Source organism: Thunnus albacares, chromosome 10 (genome assembly GCF_914725855.1).
Source record: "Thunnus albacares chromosome 10, fThuAlb1.1, whole genome shotgun sequence".
In the NCBI taxonomy this organism is placed as follows: domain Eukaryota; kingdom Metazoa; phylum Chordata; class Actinopteri; order Scombriformes; family Scombridae; genus Thunnus; species Thunnus albacares.
Genome location: NC_058115.1, coordinates 14,666,491 through 14,686,070, shown reverse-complemented (window position 1 = coordinate 14,686,070; position 19,580 = coordinate 14,666,491). Strand labels below are relative to the sequence as shown.

The 19,580-nt window shown below is 38.1% G+C and overlaps 2 protein-coding genes across 4 annotated transcripts; both read left to right on the top strand.

The window, feature by feature from the left end:
* Window positions 1-9,133: 9,133 nt before the first annotated feature.
* LOC122990564 (C-X-C motif chemokine 9-like) lies at window positions 9,134-10,589 on the top strand. Its single transcript, XM_044363936.1, has 4 exons — window positions 9,134-9,318; window positions 9,527-9,647; window positions 10,027-10,104; window positions 10,282-10,589. The coding sequence occupies exons 1-4, from the start codon at window positions 9,255-9,257 to the stop codon at window positions 10,349-10,351; spliced, it is 333 nt and encodes a 110-aa protein (XP_044219871.1). The 5' UTR covers window positions 9,134-9,254; the 3' UTR covers window positions 10,352-10,589.
* A 630-nt stretch (window positions 10,590-11,219) lies between these two features.
* On the top strand, window positions 11,220-19,580 carry LOC122990199 (putative monooxygenase p33MONOX). Of its 3 annotated transcripts, none has more exons than XM_044363396.1 (8): window positions 11,220-11,519; window positions 12,576-12,698; window positions 12,875-13,062; window positions 13,282-13,393; window positions 13,678-13,805; window positions 17,178-17,365; window positions 17,626-17,795; window positions 18,334-19,580. In XM_044363396.1, exons 2-8 carry the CDS (start codon window positions 12,671-12,673, stop codon window positions 18,537-18,539), a joined length of 1,020 nt encoding a protein of 339 aa, XP_044219331.1. In that variant the 5' UTR covers window positions 11,220-11,519; window positions 12,576-12,670; the 3' UTR covers window positions 18,540-19,580. The 3 variants fall into 3 exon arrangements, with proteins under 3 accessions (XP_044219331.1, XP_044219329.1, XP_044219330.1); XM_044363394.1 differs by having other exon boundaries at window positions 11,220-11,627; XM_044363395.1 differs by lacking the exon at window positions 11,220-11,519 and adding an exon at window positions 12,401-12,420.

The window sequence follows — 19,580 nt, the reverse complement described above, 5'->3', positions numbered from 1 at the left end:
TCAGGTTGTTCCCCTCACACCACTGCACAACCTCAATCTCTCACTTATACACAGAAATGTCTGAATCTTTTTTCAGTAAACTTGAGTATGGCTGTATCGTCAGAAAACTTAATAATGTAGTTGTTTGTTTACTGGTTATTACAGTCATTTGTATATAGTGTGAAAAGAAGGGGAGCGTTTACTCAGCCTTGAGGAGTTTCAGTACTTAAAACCTGTATGTCAGAGAGAGTTGAGTCAACTTTCACCTGCTGTTGTCCTCCTGTGAGAAATGCATGATACCACCTGATTATATAGGGATTCTCTCTCATCTGTTTCAGCTTGTTTAATAGTAGTCTGAGGGAGAATGGTATTAAATGCTGAACTAAAGTCCATAAACATCGGTCTAGCACAAACTGTAGGATTTTCAAGGTGTTTTAAAATAAAGTGAAATGTGGTGTTTGGAGCATCATCAGTGCCTCTACCATCATTATAAGCAAATTGGTAGGGGTCTAAGAGATGTTGTACCTCACTTAATAGGTTCCCTACCATAACGCATTCAAGTGATTTCATCAATATTGATGTCAATGCTACCGGTCTAAAATCATTATTTGCCTGTGAGCAAGGTTTTCTTGAAACAGGAATAATAACAGCTTTTTTCCATATTGTAGGAATGGTACATGTATTGACCGATAGCTAGAATAGAGGGTTCCAAGCTGGAGTCAACTCATCAGCAAATGTATTAAGAAAAAGAGCCGAAATACCGTCTGGCCCACTGGCTTTCTTAGTGTGCAACCTTTTAAAAACTTTGGCCACAGCACTTGAATCAATTACTACTCTATGTGTTGGATCACATCACAATAATTGACAAGTTTCTACATTCATCAGTACAGTCACTCCCTTCACAATCAAAATGTTTATGGAAATTGCTGAGTTTATTTGCTTTTAGCAGTTCATTCAGTATATGCAATTTCCTCTTGCCCGAGTTCAAGTTGGCCATTTCTTTCACAAAGTCCCACAGTTTTTTTGTGTTCTTTGTTGAAAAGGCTTTTCTGACATTTGTGGTTGTCGCGGTTCCCTTAGTTTCTTTGAACTGCTCTCAGTTCCATTATATTGTTCCGGAGAACTTGTTTCTTCTGTGTTGGGCCTCAAACCACGAGGTCACACAGAGAAGGCCTACATGTAACCTGTGAGGCCTGACCACGAGATGCTTTTTCCTTTGTTTCCCCCGAGACAAAGGAATAGCGCCAAAATGCTGCTTACAGACAATGGGAGTCCATTGCAAACTCCATTTCCAAGGATGCTTTGCGATTTTCACACCTCAGCAGGTGGAGACGCTCCTGCATGTGTCCAACCCTGTACATAGCTGTTTTGTTTGGTAGAATTAGATTTTAGAAAAGTTGTTTATTGAATGAAGCATTTGTTAACTTTGTTAATTTTGCTAAGTTTGTTAAGTATTTTGTTAAGTTTAATAAACATTGTTATATCTTTAAAGAGAAGTTCTTTTGTCATTATTGTGTGTAATATATTGTAAAAGTGGCTGATTGAAGGAGTCAGAGCTCGAATTCAACTCTTCTTTGTTCACCCTCGAATGTTGATATCTCTCAGATATTAACATTCTAGGTGAACTCCCATTTATGAGACTATCTTGTTTGGTTATTGGTCCCAGTTTCTGGGTGGTGCCCCGTATTTGTTAATTCATATTAATAATTCTACTAATTGTCATAATTAGTTAATTATCTTTGATAATTGATAATTATTGCAAATAATCAACTGTGTTCCTCACAGATCTAACATCTGTCTGATGCAATGTCTGCTCACAAGCCACATAGTTAGTTTTGTTTTTATTTTTCCAGGTTTTAATTTCTGCTTGTGCGACCATCCTAGTATAATGCAGGCGAATGTCTCCCCAAAAGACATCACACATTTTGACCAGTTTTCATTGAACAATGGGGACACTGTTTCTGGAGAGACATGTTGCTGTTATATTATTTAAATGTAATGTCTTAGTGATGTAAGCACCACAAATAAAAATCTACCCCCATTGTGTTACAGTAGAATGCAGGCAGGATGTCTCAAAAACCTGTGCAAGTAAAACCACACTAACTGCATGTTCACTGCCACTTCAGTAAGTGAGAAGCTATGTTACTTGTAGTTTGAATTAAGATGAAATGTTATTCTTTCCAAAAGAAAGAAATATCTTAAATATTCGACATAAACAGTACAGAACCACAACATAAAAACACAAGTTTATCATAACTCCAAAGGTAATGCAGATGATGATAAAGTTCATGCTGAAGTCTTATCAGTTGAACATTTTGACCACAGGTGAAATAGCATGGAATCATTTGGTTTTACATTTTACAACCTAGCTTTACATGTAAGTGAAGCAGCCCCATCTGGAGACTCTTTCTCTCCCAGAAATAAACAGCATTGCCCATTTGTTCTAATAGTTGAAAGTATAATTAAAGTTTATTACAACTTATGTCTTATATTTTGTATTTTTGGCCCAGCATCTTATTGTCAATATTAATGATTTACTCAAAAAGAGCAGTCAGAGGATCATACATGTTTGAAACCAGCCCCCCAGGTTAGGGAAACATTTGAAAGGGAAAACAAAGGCATTTGGTGACCTTATTACCAAGCCACACTTAACAGAAAATTCCCCTGGTAACTCTTGCCAACTTATTTGCCAAATACATATGTATATGTGTGTGTGTATATATATATATATATATATATATATATATATATATATATATATATATATATATATATATATATATATATATATATATATATATATATATATATATATATATATATATATATATATATATATATATATGTATTTATTATATTTTGAGTGTACACTTTTGGTTCTGCCAACAAGTAAAGTTAATCTGATCATCTGAACACTTGTGTGTCATGTTTCTAGATCAGCTACATTTATCATAATAAAAGATGGCAAAAACTATCAAAACTATCAAATAAGACTCAAATTGTATTTTATCAGAAATATCCGGTCAAACAACTTAGGAGTAGCTCATTAGTGATCACAGAAACATGAACTGGAAGACAGACATACCGGAATAAGGGGGGGGGGGGGGGGGGGGGGTACACGCTGATGGTTCCTGTGAGAAAACCACCGTCACCGTCACACGAAAAAAAGTCATCTACAGTGGCTGGAAACTCTCAAAAAAGGCTCATGTGGTCATATTGACTTGCAACTTGCAACCCTCTTTACGTTTGCTGCAGTGCACTCTAGTCAAAGGAAAGCTCTATTGTTACTTAACTGACAGCTACTGACAGCCGGTGGTCCCGAGGAAGGATGTGACATGTATATTATCAAATATAAAGACATTTTATCAATTTTGTTTAATGAGTTTTACAATTTTTAAAAATCTGTCCTTTCTGCAGGCTATTTCAGACAAACCAAAGCAGCTGCCTTGACCCCTGTTGGCTCTGTTTATGGCAATCAGGTTTCATTATTGTTTCTGCACTGCCTATAAGGTTAAAATCACCTGATTTAGCTATAATGTATTTGGTATAAATATCATAAACTGAATAATATGGGGCAGACAAGGGATCATTTCAGCCACTGACCACACTAAAGAATCATCAAAACATCAAATGAAACTAATTTTTACCCTTTAGACCTTCATCATCTGTCCAGCAACACAAAAACACTTCTCTTTTTGTACAGCTTGACACACTGAGTTACTTATGTTGCAGAGTTGTGTATGCATGAATCTCCACAATCGTATATATATTGTAGGGTGACAGACACAAGCTGTTACCACTTTGTTCAGACAATGACCAATATGGATTTGTAGCTGCAGCAAGAGATAAGGCGGTTATCACGTGTGACCCAACATTTGTACAAATGTATTTTGTCCATCCATCATTTTCTCATTCTGATTACTGTGTATTTCATCAGCTTTTTCCTAATGTAAGTGATTTTGACTTTTAAAGTGAAATGAGAAGTGCAACTACACCAGTCTCAAAGTCTGCAGAGGAAGCGACTGCTGACGTTATTAGTTCCTGTTGGTTCATTCCTACACGGGTCACACATTGTGGTTTTGACATTTGGTGAGCGATCACAGCTTCACACAAAGGAAATACGAACTATTAAAAATAGTTATGGTTGATAACTCTCTTACATACCCAAGCGCACATTCAACCCTACACAGCCAATAGGGCAATCAGAAAAAAACTATTTCCACCAAACATGATGGTCATATAGGTACTGCCACTCAGATGTAAACCGCAAAGTATTTAGTTCCTGTGCTTTAAGTCAGAATGTGCAAAGGAACATGCTGTACTGAAATGATGTGAGTCGATGCACTCTACAGTCCCCAATAAGTAAAACCTATTAAATATTCACTGGGGGGATATATGAAATATTCAAGCCTGCTAAGTGCGGTCTGTCTTTCAGAATGAAAGTGGAGTTTATTAGAGGTGGCATTAAGTATACTGTGCCACTGCAAACTGCTGTGTGATTCCTAAATCCCCCGACAAGTCAACCAGAAAATGTCTTGTGACTTACATTTTTGATGTGTTGTAATGTGAATGAGTGGGTATAGACTCATTTTAGAGAAGTCACTCTTGCTGACCACTTGTGTTTAGTCTGCACCATATGCAGCAATAGATGGAAGTCCCTTCCACTAACCTTTATTGTCAAGGAAGACCCAAGTGTCTTTAAATAGCATGGACTGGTTTTAACAGATTTCAACAGAATTTAAAATTCAGTCTTTATTTCAAAGATTTAGAAATATGTTTGATGAAATATCAAGTAAAAATACATTATTACCATAAACCAATTTTAAAATCTGACTTGAAGACAGTAAAAAACACCTCATGTTTAGACAAGACAAAGTTAGTTTATGTAGTATAGCACATTTCAACAACAAGGCCAATGCTTTACATGAAACATTAAGCATTAAGACAAAATGCAAAAGAAACACATTATAAAAGACATTTAAATACAATTAAAAATAGTTATTTAAGAGTTAATAGAATAGAAAATGAAAATAAGCTAAAATAGAATAAGACATAATAAAATACAAGAATAAATGTTACAGTGTAGTGTAAGAAATGAACAAGTATTTTATTTAAAAGTCTTCAGCCTTGAGTTTATTCCAGATATGTGATGCATAAAAACTGAAAGCTGCCTCTCCATGTTTAGTTTTGACTCTGAGAACAGAAAGCAGACCTGTCCCAGACGACCTGAGAGATGTAGATGGTTCATAACGTAGCATTAGATCAGAAATGTATTTTGGCCTTAAACCATTCAGTGCTTTATAAACCAACAACAGTATTTTAAAATCAATTCCTTGACAAACAGGAAGCCAGTGTAAAGATCTGAGAACTGGAGTGATGTGATCCAGTAAAGACACTGTTACAGTCGTCCAGTTTACAGAAGATAAATGCATGGACAGTTTTTTCCAAAGCCTGCTGTGACACAAGTCCTTTAATCCTTGATATATTCTTCAGGTGATAGTAGGCTGACTTTGTAATTGTCTTGTAATTGGCAATATGGCTGTTTTTCTGGCTTGGTTTGTGGTTTTTAACATTACCGATTGAACCTGAGTGCTGACTTTTAATCGTTCTTTCTTGGCTCCAAAAACAATTCAGTTTTGTCTGTTTCGTTAAAGAAAATTCTGGCACATCCAATCATTGATTTGTTCAATGCCCTTACTCAGTGCTTGTAGTGGACCATAGTCCCCTGGTTATATAGTTTTGTAAATTTGTGTGTCATCTACATAATTATGGTAACATATTTTGTTGTTTTCCATAATCTGAGCCAGTGGAAGCATGTAGATGTTGAGCAGAGAAGGCCCCAGAATGGAGCCCTGAGGAACTCTGCATGTCATTTTTGTCCTCTCAGATGCGTGGTTACATATAAACACAAAGTTGTCCCTGTCCTTTAAAGGACCAGTGTGTAAGATTTAGTGTGATCAAGTGGTGAGGTTGCAGATTGTAACTAGATAAATACCCTTCACCCTACCCTTCCAAGGAGAAACTACGGTGGCTGCGAAACTTATGAAAAACACAAAAGGCCCTCTTTAGAGCCAGTGTTTGGTTTGTCCATTCTGGGCTACTGTAGAAACATGGCGGTGCAACATGACGAGCTCCATGGAAGAGGACCCGCTGCCTATGTAGCTATAAAGGGCTCATTCTAAGGTAACGAAAATACAATTGTATTTGTAATTGTTTTTATGGGATTATACACTAATTAAAACACATTTATGAATATTATATTCCATTTTTGTCAAATCCATTCTGCTAGAGCCACTAAATTCTACACACTGGTCCTTGAAGTAGGATTCAAACCAGTTTAGCACTGTACCAGAAAGTCCCACTCAGTTTTCCAGTCTAGTAATATGTTGTGGTCGACTGTGTGAAATGCAGCACTGAGATCCAGTAATATTAAGACTGAAATTCTACCACTGTCTGTGTTTATGTTGATGTCATTGAAGACCTAAACAAGATCACCTGAGAGAAGAGACATGTTGACAATTTGTAGAAGATCTGAGGCCATGCAATTAGAAACATTTTTGAAAAAGCCTGTTGGCAGAATATCAAGGCCGCAGCAGGAGGTTTTCAGACATTGTATAATGTCCTCCAATTTTTTGTGGTTGATCAGATAAAACTCATGGTATTTGGGGTGATTTTAAGTGAAAACAGGGACAACACATACCCTGTACCTGATATGGAGACACTGACTGCTTGTCTAATTTTCTGAATTTTGTCAGAGAAGAAGGAGGCAAATTCATTGCAGGCCCTGGTGGATAGAAGTTCAGAGGCTGCTGACAAAGAAGGGTTTGTTAGCCTGTCGACAGTTGCAAACAAGGCACATGCATTATTATCATTTTTGGTGATAATGTTTAACTATGTATCTCCAAATGTGATGATTTTAAAGATAAGTTGAAGGCTAATATGCACCTATACCCTCATAGCTTTCAAAATGCACCCATATTACAAAGAAAGAAAATAAAATATGCTTATTTGTTTGTGTATTTATTTTTGTAGTTTGGGGGAAGTTGACCTTTTGGAGATACATGATTTTCACAAAACAGAAACCTGCTTGGATAAGTAATGTGGCAATATAACACTTTCATCTAGTGTCAGTTAACATCTTTTTAACAGTCACATGTTTTCTAATGCACTTCATTGCAAAATGGCATAGTGCAATTTACAGGACAAGTATGTCAGTATTTTCACTAGAAGATGACTATGCACTTTTATTTTCATTTTATTTTGTTCCTTCTTAGAATAAATGAAGAGGAAAAGAGAAGGACATTAAAAATGGAGAAGGAAAGAATGACGTAAGATGGGATTTCAGTTTGCCATAGAAAAAAATGACGGAGAACACAAAACTGAAACTGACATTAAACCACTGCTTCTGCTGAAACCAAGCATTTACCTACAAGCCTGTGGCCTTGAAAGGGCATATTGTTCCAGATCAACTACAGAATATATATATATATATATATATATATATATATATATATATATATATATATATATATATATATATATATATACACATATATAAAGAAAAGATATTCATGGAGCCCATCAGATAATGTTGATCATACTGATTTATTTACATTGCAAACGTGTCATTACAGTAGAAAACTACCACGCAACCACTGTGGAAAGAAATGAAATCATACTTCTCTTCATTTTTTTCCAGAGTACTCACACATTTGATTTGGTGCTATAAATGCTAAAGGTGTTAACCACTGATGCGCCCAAAATATGAACAGACCCCCAAGCTGCAAAGATCCCCTGCCCACACTTTGTCTGGCAAATACAAAATAAGTCACACATACAGCATTTAAACCAACTTGATTCAAATTTTCATCTCAAAACTATCATCAAGTATGTCAGGAAAACATTCAGTGCACTGACATGTCAAATGAGATAAACTTCAGAAGGTGTGAAATAATATACTGAAATAAAGGATTTTAACAAGTCATCAGTCTATTTTCTTTCTTTATTTGGGGTTTTATTTTGTTGTTATTTTGTCTTTGATGAATTATTTTGTATCATCCATGTGTCATTTTATGCAATCAATCCAACTCAGCTTTGTCAGTAGACAAAAAAGATATGAATACAAAAGTCTTACTTTCCACCATCACAAATGATTACACATTTACTGTATAATGTGTGCATGTGTGTGTGTGTGTTTCTGTGGTCTGACTTTTGGGGACACATTTCAGACTCAAGACGTGTTAATTGTGGACGTCTTGTCCAATTGGGGACAAAAGCTGTGTCCCAAATTGGTAAAAAGCTGTTTTTTGGGTCAGTGGTTAGGGTTAGGCAAATAGTGGTTATGGTTAGGGTTAGAGTAAGTCTCCAGGAAATTAATGTAAGTCTATGTAATGTTCCTAAAAGTGATCTAAATCTTGGCTTAAAACCAAAGGGGCCTGTGGTTTTACACTTGTTCTTATAACTTCCCCCAGTTATAAAAAAATTTTTGAGTCAGTCAATAGTTTTAAGAAGCTCTCAAAAACTCGTCTGTTTCATAATGGTCCCATAATGTGTAACTTTTATTGTTTTTATTGTTTGTATATCTGATTTCTGTGTTTGCCTTCTGTGTACTTTTATGGTTTGTATTGTGTTTTATGTTGATATTTCCTGTTTTTAACTTTCAATTTTTTGTCAATTGTTTGTATCGTACAGCACCTTGTAACTCTGGTTTTGAAAGGTGCTTTATAAATAAAGTTTTTATAAAATTTACTTATTTACTTACTAGGTATATATGTGTGTGTGTGTGTGTGTGTGTGTGTGTGTGTGTGTGTGTGTGTGTGTGTGTGTGTGTGTGTGTTCTTTTTCAAGTATTTTTGGGCATTGTATGCCTTTATTCATAAGAGACAGTGGAAAGGTTACAGAAAACAATGGGAACGATTTGATATAAAAGTTTTACTTTACATGGGTGTTTGCATGTACAGTATTTACCATTACAATGTCAAATCTGGTCAAATTATTAGTACTATATCTAGAGGAGGAGTAGAGTGGGATGATTGGGGGTTTTTTCTTACAGTTTTGAAGTTTCACTTTCCACTCGGAAAATTCCCCTGAACACAGGAAGGATGAGAGTATAAAAGATGACCCTCATCCTTTACTCCTCACAGTGCATCTGTCACCTAACCTTCTGTCTTTCACTCAAGCTACACTTATTACAACGTCTTTCTATCATCTTCACCACAAGGAACAAGATTTTTTTTCTAGCACCAGTGCCATTTTCACCAAAGAGGAAGCCAACAATGTCCTGCATCATTAAAGTGACACTGCTCCTGGCTGTCGTGGTCTGCATCTCTGCAACCCAAAGTAAGTTTTTATCCCTCCTTTTGTCATTTTGGATAGACAATATTACATAGACAACATTAGGTTTGTATTGTTGACAGACAAACAATGAGAGTACAAGAATAAAAAGTGTTTATTTTGGCTATGTTGGTAGCTATGAGCTGGAATTCTGCACAGTCTAAACGATTGTTGATTAAATTAAATGTTTTTTTTCCCTTGTCTTCCTCTCTAGTGGATAATGATGGGGAGCATTGTCTGTGTCAACGTGCCAGTAAAGGATTTCCCAAACCATCTGAAATAAAAGACGTCCAGATCTACCCAGTAACCATCTTCTGTGACAAAGTGGAGATTGTGTAAGTATTTGAAAAATTCAGTTGATATAGAGGTGCAGCTCAAATAAAGCCCTACATTTATAAGGAATGACATGCCATATAAAATGTCACATAATTGTCTGACCTGAATGAAAGCACAGAGTTAGTTATAATTGTTCCAAAATATATTAGCAATCGAGAACAGCCACTGAAGTTACAAACAACAGGATTATTAACTCCTGCTAAAGACACTGTGACATCTAAGCAAGCACTGCCATGACTTTTGAAGGGAGATCTCTGAAAAAACAAAATACAATCACGATACCAATGAGTCTGCCTGCATGACTCATCTGTTAGGTGTTGGTAAGAAAAGGGTGCTTTTTCTTTCACTTGAACTCACTTCTACTTTCCATTTCAACAGTGTCACCATGAACAATGGCCTTCGCTTTTGCCTGAACCCCAAGTTAAAAGCAGTGAAAAGACTCATGAATAACATCATGTGAGTATACTTAACAATATCATCTTCAGCATAAACTTACCACGCACTCATGATATTGATATTTCTGTGAAACACTATTTTTGATAGAAATAATAGTGCTTAGTAACACAATGCTTTCTGCTCACTGTTGTAATGGGTCTAATGTGTATTCTTCTTGTGTTATTATGTGTGATCCAGAAAGCAGAAGTCTTCTACAACAAACAGACCAACTGAAGTCACTTCAACTCAGGTCACCGCCACCGTCTGACTGTCTCTTTAACTCCATGGATCAATAAGAGGCTCTGCTGACCTCTGACAAATGCACCTTCAACCAATGTAGAAATACAATGGATTAAATGTTATTTCTATTTATCTTCTATTTATACTGACAGTGTATATCTATTCTATTGTATCTCCACCAGCTTGTTTAGATAAATAGATGTATTTGCTGTAAACCAAGTTTTTTGCATTTTTGTAATTTCGTTTTATAATAAAAGAAAAGAAAATCAATGGAGCGTTGAGTAATTGTTTTCTGTTCCAAGTCTGTTTGTATCGTACATCAAGAGTGCTACCTTGTGGTCCAGGGCTGCTAATGCAAGAAATATACAGCACATGTGCCAGTTTACATATCCTCTGATCTCAAGCAGGCTTAGGTTGCCAAACATTAAATATCAGACCCTAAGGTGTCCTCTAGATGTGATTAATGTGTTGTACTAGTCATTACATGCGTCAGATATCAGAGGACACCAAAGCTCTGGGATCACAAGGTCAATATCCTGCCACCACTCGTGTCCCCATTCAGCTCTGACGGGGGCGGCTCAGCTCAGTTGAGTCTCATAGGCTGTAATCCTCTACACCCATCACACACAGACACACACACACACAAACACACACACACTGGCATTCATTAATTCCCTGGAAACTCACCCCTAACCTTATAACCAAAATCACATGAACCCCAACCCCTACCCAATAACTTTAACCAATGGGGACCAGCTTTTTGTCTACAATGTGATGTCATGTGTGAACAGGTTTTTGTCCCCATAAAGTGAGTGACACATATATATTAAGCTGGGCACAATTATATATATATCACATAAAAAAGACTATTTCAATTCTTACCCACATTTAATAGAAAACCTATTATTAACCTATTAAAACCTATTATTATCAATCTCAATTTTGAAATACAACAGCATTGCATGTTTTCCTCACGTTTGTTGGTATTGCTGCCTATAAAACTACAATTAGGCAATCATTACACATAGCACTACACTTAACACCCAAACAGGCTGCAAGGCTTTTTAAGTTTCCCGTCATTACTTCTTCCGCCGGCTCCGCTGACGGAGAGGCGCGTTCCCGGGTGCTGCTGTCTGTGTGGCCGTTTCAGCTCTGTTTACTCTCTACATGTCCAAAAGTCATGGATGACCAAACCGGTGAGCAAACATACAGTATTTGTTCGGTCAGTCTGTCAAATCGGCGCGACTTTGACAGAAAAATCACTGCCGCTGCGGAATAACTTCGACAGGAGAGGAGATATTGAGGTGGGTGTTTAATATTCTGCAGCATGCATGACAAGCTGTTGTCCTTAAACGCTGCCAATGACTGTATATTTCAAAAGACACCGGCTATAATTAAATTTAATGCATGCAGAGATTTTGGAACATACCAGTCAAGATATGGTTTAATAATTTTCATAGTCTCTCGGAAAATATTCCAAAATGCTTTTGTTTATAGGCTGTAATATTAGTTTACATGTAGACGTTATTCCCACACCCCCATGGCGTGACTTCGGTTCCTGTTTTTGCAAGTCACTGTATCTGGCTTCCCAGTGCTGACGTGAGCAGTGTTAGATATCAGCTGTCTGGAAAGTAGACTACAAATACCAACAAATATCTGCGAAAGGTGAATTCTGACAGAATTTCTGCCCATCAACAGTGATTTAACGTGGAGAAGATGCAGGTGGATTCCAGTGGAAAGTGAGCTCAGACCAGGCTGATTAGGAACACTGGTCACAGAAGTGGACAGGTTCACTATAACACAATAGCACTATAGAGAGGCTTCATCTGGTGTATAAACAAGGAACTAACTGCAGGACAAGTTCTACCATTTCCTTTATTCCAAAACTATAATTTCCTTGTGAGAAATAGTCTCATATGATTTATAGTTTGGCTGTTCTTTCATGGATGGACGTAGAGGCCGGTATGTGAGGCTGATTCTGACATAAACTGATATTAATGACACTGCCGGTAACTGAACTCTCTGCTTCTATTTGAGGCTGGTCAGAAACAGGACACCATGCGCTGTGCACAGTAAATACAAGTCCAGTCTTAGACGGTGTGTTTATTCTCTGACGTATTACATAATAAGAATATTAACGTGCATTTATTTATCAACTAGCCTGACCATTGTTGCATTACACACCTTGCTTCCACAGGACCAAGCCTCTCTATCAGCCTAATGATAAACATGTGTCGTGTCATGTGATGAAGTGTTCAGGTTTGGAGTCCAAAGCCAAGCGGAGTGGACCTTCGCACCGTCACCCTCCAAATTCTCCAGTGGTCAGCCCCTCTGATCTGGTGTCGAGATGGCCTCCAGACAGGGAGACATGCCAGGTAATGGGAGAAGGATACGATAAAATAGGCAATAATTGTTTAATGCATGGTCTTCATTGGCAAAGTCATCGATATATTCACTACTGATTGATACATTTTCTACCTTGTGAAATGGGCTGGTGGTTTTGCAGAGTTATCAGAAATATTATACTTATGTAAAATACATTATGCCTCAGCGATAGAGTCTGGCACGTCACCCGGACTCTTCTCTGCCATGTCGGCTCCTATTGGAATGACCCGACGCAATACCAGCTATGACGAGCACATGGACGCCCCCATGAATTCACCACCTTCAGACTTGACTGTCAACATCTTTTGGAAGGATCCTGTCATCCCACAGCACAAGTTTAGGAACACTGCAGAGGTGCTATCCTGTTTTTTTTTGTACTTTCCGACCCAATTTGTTATGGAGATATGAATTGAGAGTTACTTATACAGTTACTGAGAGTTACTTGAAGAAAATGTTTACATCGGCTTGTGTCTTGAAGCTTATGTGCATGCCTGTTCACATTTGATGTGCTTGTCTATTTGTTATGTGACTGGTTTGTGAGTTAATCCTAACAGTATAAACCTCTGCAACTAGGAAGGTGAGAGCGGTGTGAAGATGCCGACTTTTGAGGCAGCGTTGCCAGCCAAGTCCCCAGTGCCTGTGGTGAAAGCCAAAGCCACCTCTTTAATGAACTCGCTTATGATCAGTAAGTCTACAAAACCAACTGAGTAACTTAATTGAAGAACATTCATTTGCATTTTGATAAATATGTGGACATGTAAGTTACAAAAACACAGATAAACTAATGTCTTCACTACATGCCACAGAGTTATATAAGCTTCACCTCCTGGGATTTTCCCAATGGCTGTTGTCTTAGCTACTAAATATGGATGAACAAGCTGCAGCGTAATTTGCTATAATGGATCACAGTGCATTAAAAGACTGATTAATTTAATTTCCACTGCTGACTGTATGTCCATCTTCACATAGAGCACACCCAGGAAAACCTCCAGAGGTTTGAGCACCAGGCAGGGCTGACTGACACTGGGTATTCACCTCACAAGGGCCTCTCTGCTGAGGAGACCCGCTTTCACCGACGGGCTGATGGCACACTGCCAGTGAGTATGAACATATATGAGGCCTTGATGTGGCCTCAAATAATAATGGAAAATTATCTCTGCACACCTGAATGTGCAATATGTGTCGTAGGGCAGCAAAACTCGAATACAATTTTAAAAACTTATGCACACTGTCTTGGTGCTGGTTTATTGGAAGGTTTTTGTGTAAACAAAAGATCTGATTTTCATCAGGTATACCTGTTCAGACATACCCGGTGAAGACTGTTAAGAGTGAAATGTCATTTAAAAAACCCAGCAGTAAGTGAGACTGTATGAGAGTTTTTTTCACTTTTATTAAAGTTTATTTGCCGTTAGTGGACTTTTGGCTAGATTCAGTTTAACAGATTCCAAGGTAGTGGAGAAATTTTGTTGAAAATGTTACAATGTAACACAAGCTCTGAAAATATGTTTTCGTGATCATAATGTGGTGCACAGAATGAACACTGAAAACAAGAATGTCTCCAGTATCAAAATATAACTGAACTGGCACACACAGAAAAAACTGTGTTAAATGTTGACCAGTTGTAATGATTAAACATTGTCCTCAATCTTCTGTACACGGATCCAGGTGGGAGCTTTAGCAAAAAGACTGTTTTAGAAAGGAACAGAAGAGGGCGCTGTGCATGCATCTTTGTGCTTGCACCTATGGCTTGCACACAGCACCCGAGAGAGTGTCCATGCACAAAGGTTGTGTTTTATTTTCAGTCTAGATTTGTCCAGTTTCACTGCCCACTATAGCCCATCAACCATGCTCACGTTTCACCTGCTATTAATTGATCGGTCCAACTTGTGATGCTGAACAAACAAGAGCAGAAAAGCACATTATCAGGGAAATATTCCTTCTTAAACATTATGGTGTCTTACAATGAGCAAGTATTATTGCGAGAAATATTGTTGTAATTGCAGGCCGGACACGGAAGAATATCTTGGTAAACAAATTACGTAATCAGCCCTGTGCTGCTCCCATAGACTGGAGCTATATCAGCAGTGTTGCCAGGCAACGCCTTTAAATGAATCGAGCCCCCTTATTTTCTCAGATTGACCAATCACGGAGCTCCTAACAAAAAGGGACGGTTTGGAGGCCTACTGCGGTCTGTGTACAGTTGTGTCGCTTGTGTTTTCGAGAAATAATCCTCCCTTACACTTGTTAAAACAGCTAATTATGGACAAAATGAAGAAACATGACGGACTGGAACGTCAAAGAAATCCTTTTATAAAAAGGTATGTGAAGAAGTTATTAACGCTGCGTGTTAACTTGCATTCTGCGGCCGGTTAACAGGCCGTTAGCAAAGCAACCTTGTTGGCTAGCTAGTAGAGCTGACTTTCAAGCTAACTCGAGTAAACAAATGTCTTTATAAATCTAACCGGCAATTATTAGCCTTGAGTCAACGTAAGATAGGTTGCAGTGGAGCTCATAACTTAGTCAGAATCAAAGAGTTAACGTTAACGTTACTTACACAGTAGCGTTAATGCTTATTGTGTAGCTTGAGGTTGTTATGTGGCAGTCACCGTTAGCACCTAGCTGCTAACTAACGGTACACGAAGCTACATTTAACGGCAATCTTGAAAATGAATTCATCACAGACCTTCAATGTCCGTGGAAGATTTCATTATTTATACATTGCCGAGGTGACCTATTAATGGTTATGCCCGTTGTGTCCTGATTTAAGTTAACCCTAGCCTCCTGAGTGGACATAGCCCCAATTTATGCTCCTCATGTAGGTTAACTTGATGTTAATACATGAAGTTCAAACTGGGGTTATTCCACCTGTCTTGTCATGTAGGGGTTATTCAAAATAAGCTTCACGCTGTTTTCAGATGGTACCTCACATATTTTATCATTGCAAGATGATAAAAATTTCCCTCATGTACAAATACATGAGAGGCACTGGGGCTAGTGTGCAACACATTTTTTACACTGGTGTACAAATAAGAAGGCAATATTGAAATTTGACTTTTCCACTGCCCTAACCCTAATTTATAAATTCAGAACAACGTGTCACTACTAGAAATGCTGTGTAGTTTGGCTGGGGTCCAGCAGGGTTGGGGCACTGATTAAATCTAAGAGGATATGACCCAGATAATACATAGGGGTTGCCCCCTGTTATTCATTTGCACAATGGCCACAGTCCTGAGCAGAATACTGGACCAAATATTCAAGGTGGATATGAGTTTAGAAGGACGTCCAACATATGGATGGAAATATACCGACACTGAATGGAGACTGAACATTGCAGAAATCCTATCAGAGATTGTTACCAAAATAAACCTAGATGTTAAGGCAAGTATTGTTGGAACATGTATTTGGTTTGCTAGAATAATCAGAGTCTGAAGTCTTTTGCACAGAAGAGGATTTGATAGAAAATCAGAGGGTATATGTTTAGACTGGTGGTCTTGCAGGTGCTGCAGATAGATCTGCAACCAGTTTTCTGAGTGAATTTCAAGCATTTGACATTCATTGCATTATTGGTTCTTAAATAGTACAGGTTTCTTGGTCAGTGGTTAATTTAGTTCTGACAGTAATATGAGTGATTTTGTTATATTTAACAGAATTTAATCATGGGGAGGTTCTCGTTCTCTCTTTTTCCACCCAAAACACAGGGTGACAGGTTATTGGTTCCTAAGATCTGTGACGCACTTTGTTGTTTATTTTTTTATCTGTAGCTCCAGAAAAACACTGTTGACCTTTTGTATTGTGTATTCAGGGAGTGTTTGCTCTTTAAGTGAGATCAATGCTACGTCTCTGACAAATCTGTCACAAACATGTGATGGTAGTCTAACATGGACATGGGATAAAAATAGCATCACAGGTCTGCTGTTTATACAAGGTACATAAGTCTAGGGCTGCCACTAACAATTATTTTCATTCTAGAGTAATCTGCTGATTATTTTCTTGATAAATCTGTATGATATCCATATCTATAAAATCTGACTCGGCTTTGAACTGCAGACGTTATGGCATGCGTCTTAACCAGTAGGCTACCAGGCTGTGCCCTCAGTTTAAACTTTTTAACCTTTGAACTTGTAACAGCTCTTTCCCCCACATATTTTTTTTGTAAATTTTATATTATTAAGTTTTGTGCATATTTTGATTGTTATGCACCACAACACAAAGGTAAATTCCTTGTCTGTACAAACCTGTTTGGCAATAAATCTGTTTCTGATTCTGAATCGTTAGTGATCGATTTTCTGTCAATCAACTAATGGTTGCAGCTCTACATAAGTCACAAATGAACAACCAGCCAACTGTGGTTATAGATATAAAAAGCCTTGTTTAATCACTTTGTAATATATACAGGCTGATTCTGGATCAGTGGAGGGCATTCTTTCATTGTTTGTTTGAATTTTTTTTTTTGTCTTTTCTCTCTGCAGAAGTTGAGAATGCCAAGCGGGGACTTCAAGGAGGACAGGCTTATAACATCAGCACAATCCACCCCGAGTGGCACCCCTTGTGTCACCCCCTCCGCTACACCCTCCGTCACACCCTCTGTTACACCCTCGGTCACCCCATCTGTCACCCCCTGTGTTAGTCCCCACTCATCACCGGCTCTTAGTCGCAGGTAGGCAACATGCAGCTGAAACATTTAGATCATATTCTGCTCGTACTGTTATTTGATCTGAAATCTTGTATTTGTAACGGGTGGAAGTAGAGCCCATGTACATAGATGTTGTTCACACCACATCCTGTAGCGAACTAACATGCTGCATTTCTGAATATGACATTCTGTTTTGCTCATACTAGGTGCCATATGGCATCTCCTTGCTCTTTTTTTTTTTTGCTTGTATGTTCATGTGATGCTCTTTCTTGGCGGAAATACAGGAGCTGGTTCCAGCTGAGTCCTGTGCCATTTCTTGCAACCCCAGAACTCAGCCCCACCACAGACATGGGAGGAAACGAGGGAGGAGGAGGAGGAGAGAGGTGGAACTTCTTTGGAACTCGCTCTCTGGTACAGAAGTCCCCCACTGACCCTGGCTCTGACACCAGCACAGGTGAGAGATTTATACTTGGTTGAACCCTGTGCCCCAGTGTTTTGTTTTTTCTCTGAATACAATAGTACTGGTAGCACTGGCACAGATGAACCCTGTTTGCAACTCAATAGCATGTGAAATCAGTGGGAATTTTCCAGTGTCAGGCTGGGACTACATTAAAGCCTCTATCTGTGATTCAAATGTAAACAAAAAGGTAACCCCACCACCAATTCAAGACTCACTGGGGGATTCTCCATCACTCCTAATAATTGGCAGGTGACTTTATATAAGAACTAACTCTAAAGAAACAATAATTGTAAGTCATGAAGAAATTACTGGAGTTAAGCAGGCCAGTACTTTAAATTATGAACAGCTGAGAAATTCACTAAATGTTTTTCTATCCAAAACCCAAACTCTCCAATTATGTATGTGGACATATTTCAGATTTTTGTGGTTTTAAAAAACTATCACTAGGGCCTTTCAATCATGACACTAAAACTTAATCATGAAAACTAGGGTTAGGTCATTAAAGCCATATTTTCTGTCCTCTCTCCTACAGGCTTCTCACTGCAGTCCTACTTCGGCCTGCAGAAGTCCTCCACCATGGATGGCACCAACACCCAAGTCAACCTCAAGGTGGAGGACCCTGCCAACTTCATGCCCCCTAAGATTGAAATCACAGGCATCGACGCCAAGCGGGTGTCACCACGGCCACACAAACTCAAACCTCGGGACATGAATGTTTTAACACCTTCGGGCTTCTGAATCCAAACCAGCCGCGTACTGACACCTCTGTACCACATGCTCCGTAGTTTTCTCCTCCGTGTGGTTGCTCATTTTCTTTCCTGGCCTCCTCCATCCCCTCTGCCTCCCTGCACTGAGACAGAGGGGATGGAGGACCACTTATACTTTTAGCTCACCAACCCCAGAGACATTACCGCACTGTTACATCCCTCAGCGGACCCGACTCAGATGGATTGCAATCTTGTTGTACTTCACATCATCTCTTCCAACTAATTAGTCCAAATAAACCATCAAATCAAATAACTTGATTTGTTATCCCTAATGGTACTGCTTTGTATTGTTATTGTAGTTATGTCACGTAATGGGTGCACTGGCATGCATTGCCTTGTTGTCCTCGGTCCATTTTCAGTGATGTGGCACGAGATTGAAGTTGTTGAAATATCTCGTCAGTCCTTAGCTTAAGCTAATCCCTTTAGCATTGCCTCTCATACTAAAACTGACCAGCTATTTCGGTCCATAATGCTCTTTGGCCTCATTTGTATTTTTTTTTTTTTTTTAATAAGCTCACAGTTTTGTAGTTGTGTGGTGCTTTTCTCTGTTAGCATGCAGAGTATAGTGAGGTATGACTGATATTGTGCCTAAACGTGCAGCGTGTTTGCTTTTTGCATTCGTGCCACTTTTTTATATATATATTATTTGGCATCTTATTTTACCTGACGAAAGAGTATGACTGCTGACCTGAAGTGATTTTTTTTTTTTTATTATTATTATTTCAACCTAAGTATATTTCATATTATTCTGCTTTAAATCAACATTGTTCATTCTAAATAGTAGTTTGTATGTTGGGTTTCTCACATTTTTATATTGAATCACAATATGTTTCAATATGCTATAAGAATACAAAGCATTGAAGTGGTCATTTTCAATTTTGCATTTTTTTGTGTGTCACAATCCAAGAATCCCTGCTGTTTTGATTGAAAATGTTGATGAATTCCAGTAAATAATTGCACAAGGGAGATTTTCTCCTACATCTGTAAATAAATCTGATATTAACAAGCAAAA

Coding starts and splice junctions, on each gene's coding strand:
- LOC122990199 (XM_044363396.1), top strand. CDS start 12,671: ATGGCCTCCAGACAGGGAGACATGCCAG. Junction 13,806..17,177: donor GGGCTGATGGCACACTGCCA/GTGAGTATGAAC, acceptor TTCTCTCTGCAG/AAGTTGAGAATGCCAAGCGG. Junction 17,796..18,333: donor TGGCTCTGACACCAGCACAG/GTGAGAGATTTA, acceptor TCTCTCCTACAG/GCTTCTCACTGCAGTCCTAC.
- LOC122990564 (XM_044363936.1), top strand. CDS start 9,255: ATGTCCTGCATCATTAAAGTGACACTGCTCCTGGCTGTCGTGGTCTGC. Junction 9,319..9,526: donor CTGCATCTCTGCAACCCAAA/GTAAGTTTTTAT, acceptor CTTCCTCTCTAG/TGGATAATGATGGGGAGCAT. Junction 9,648..10,026: donor TGTGACAAAGTGGAGATTGT/GTAAGTATTTGA, acceptor CCATTTCAACAG/TGTCACCATGAACAATGGCC.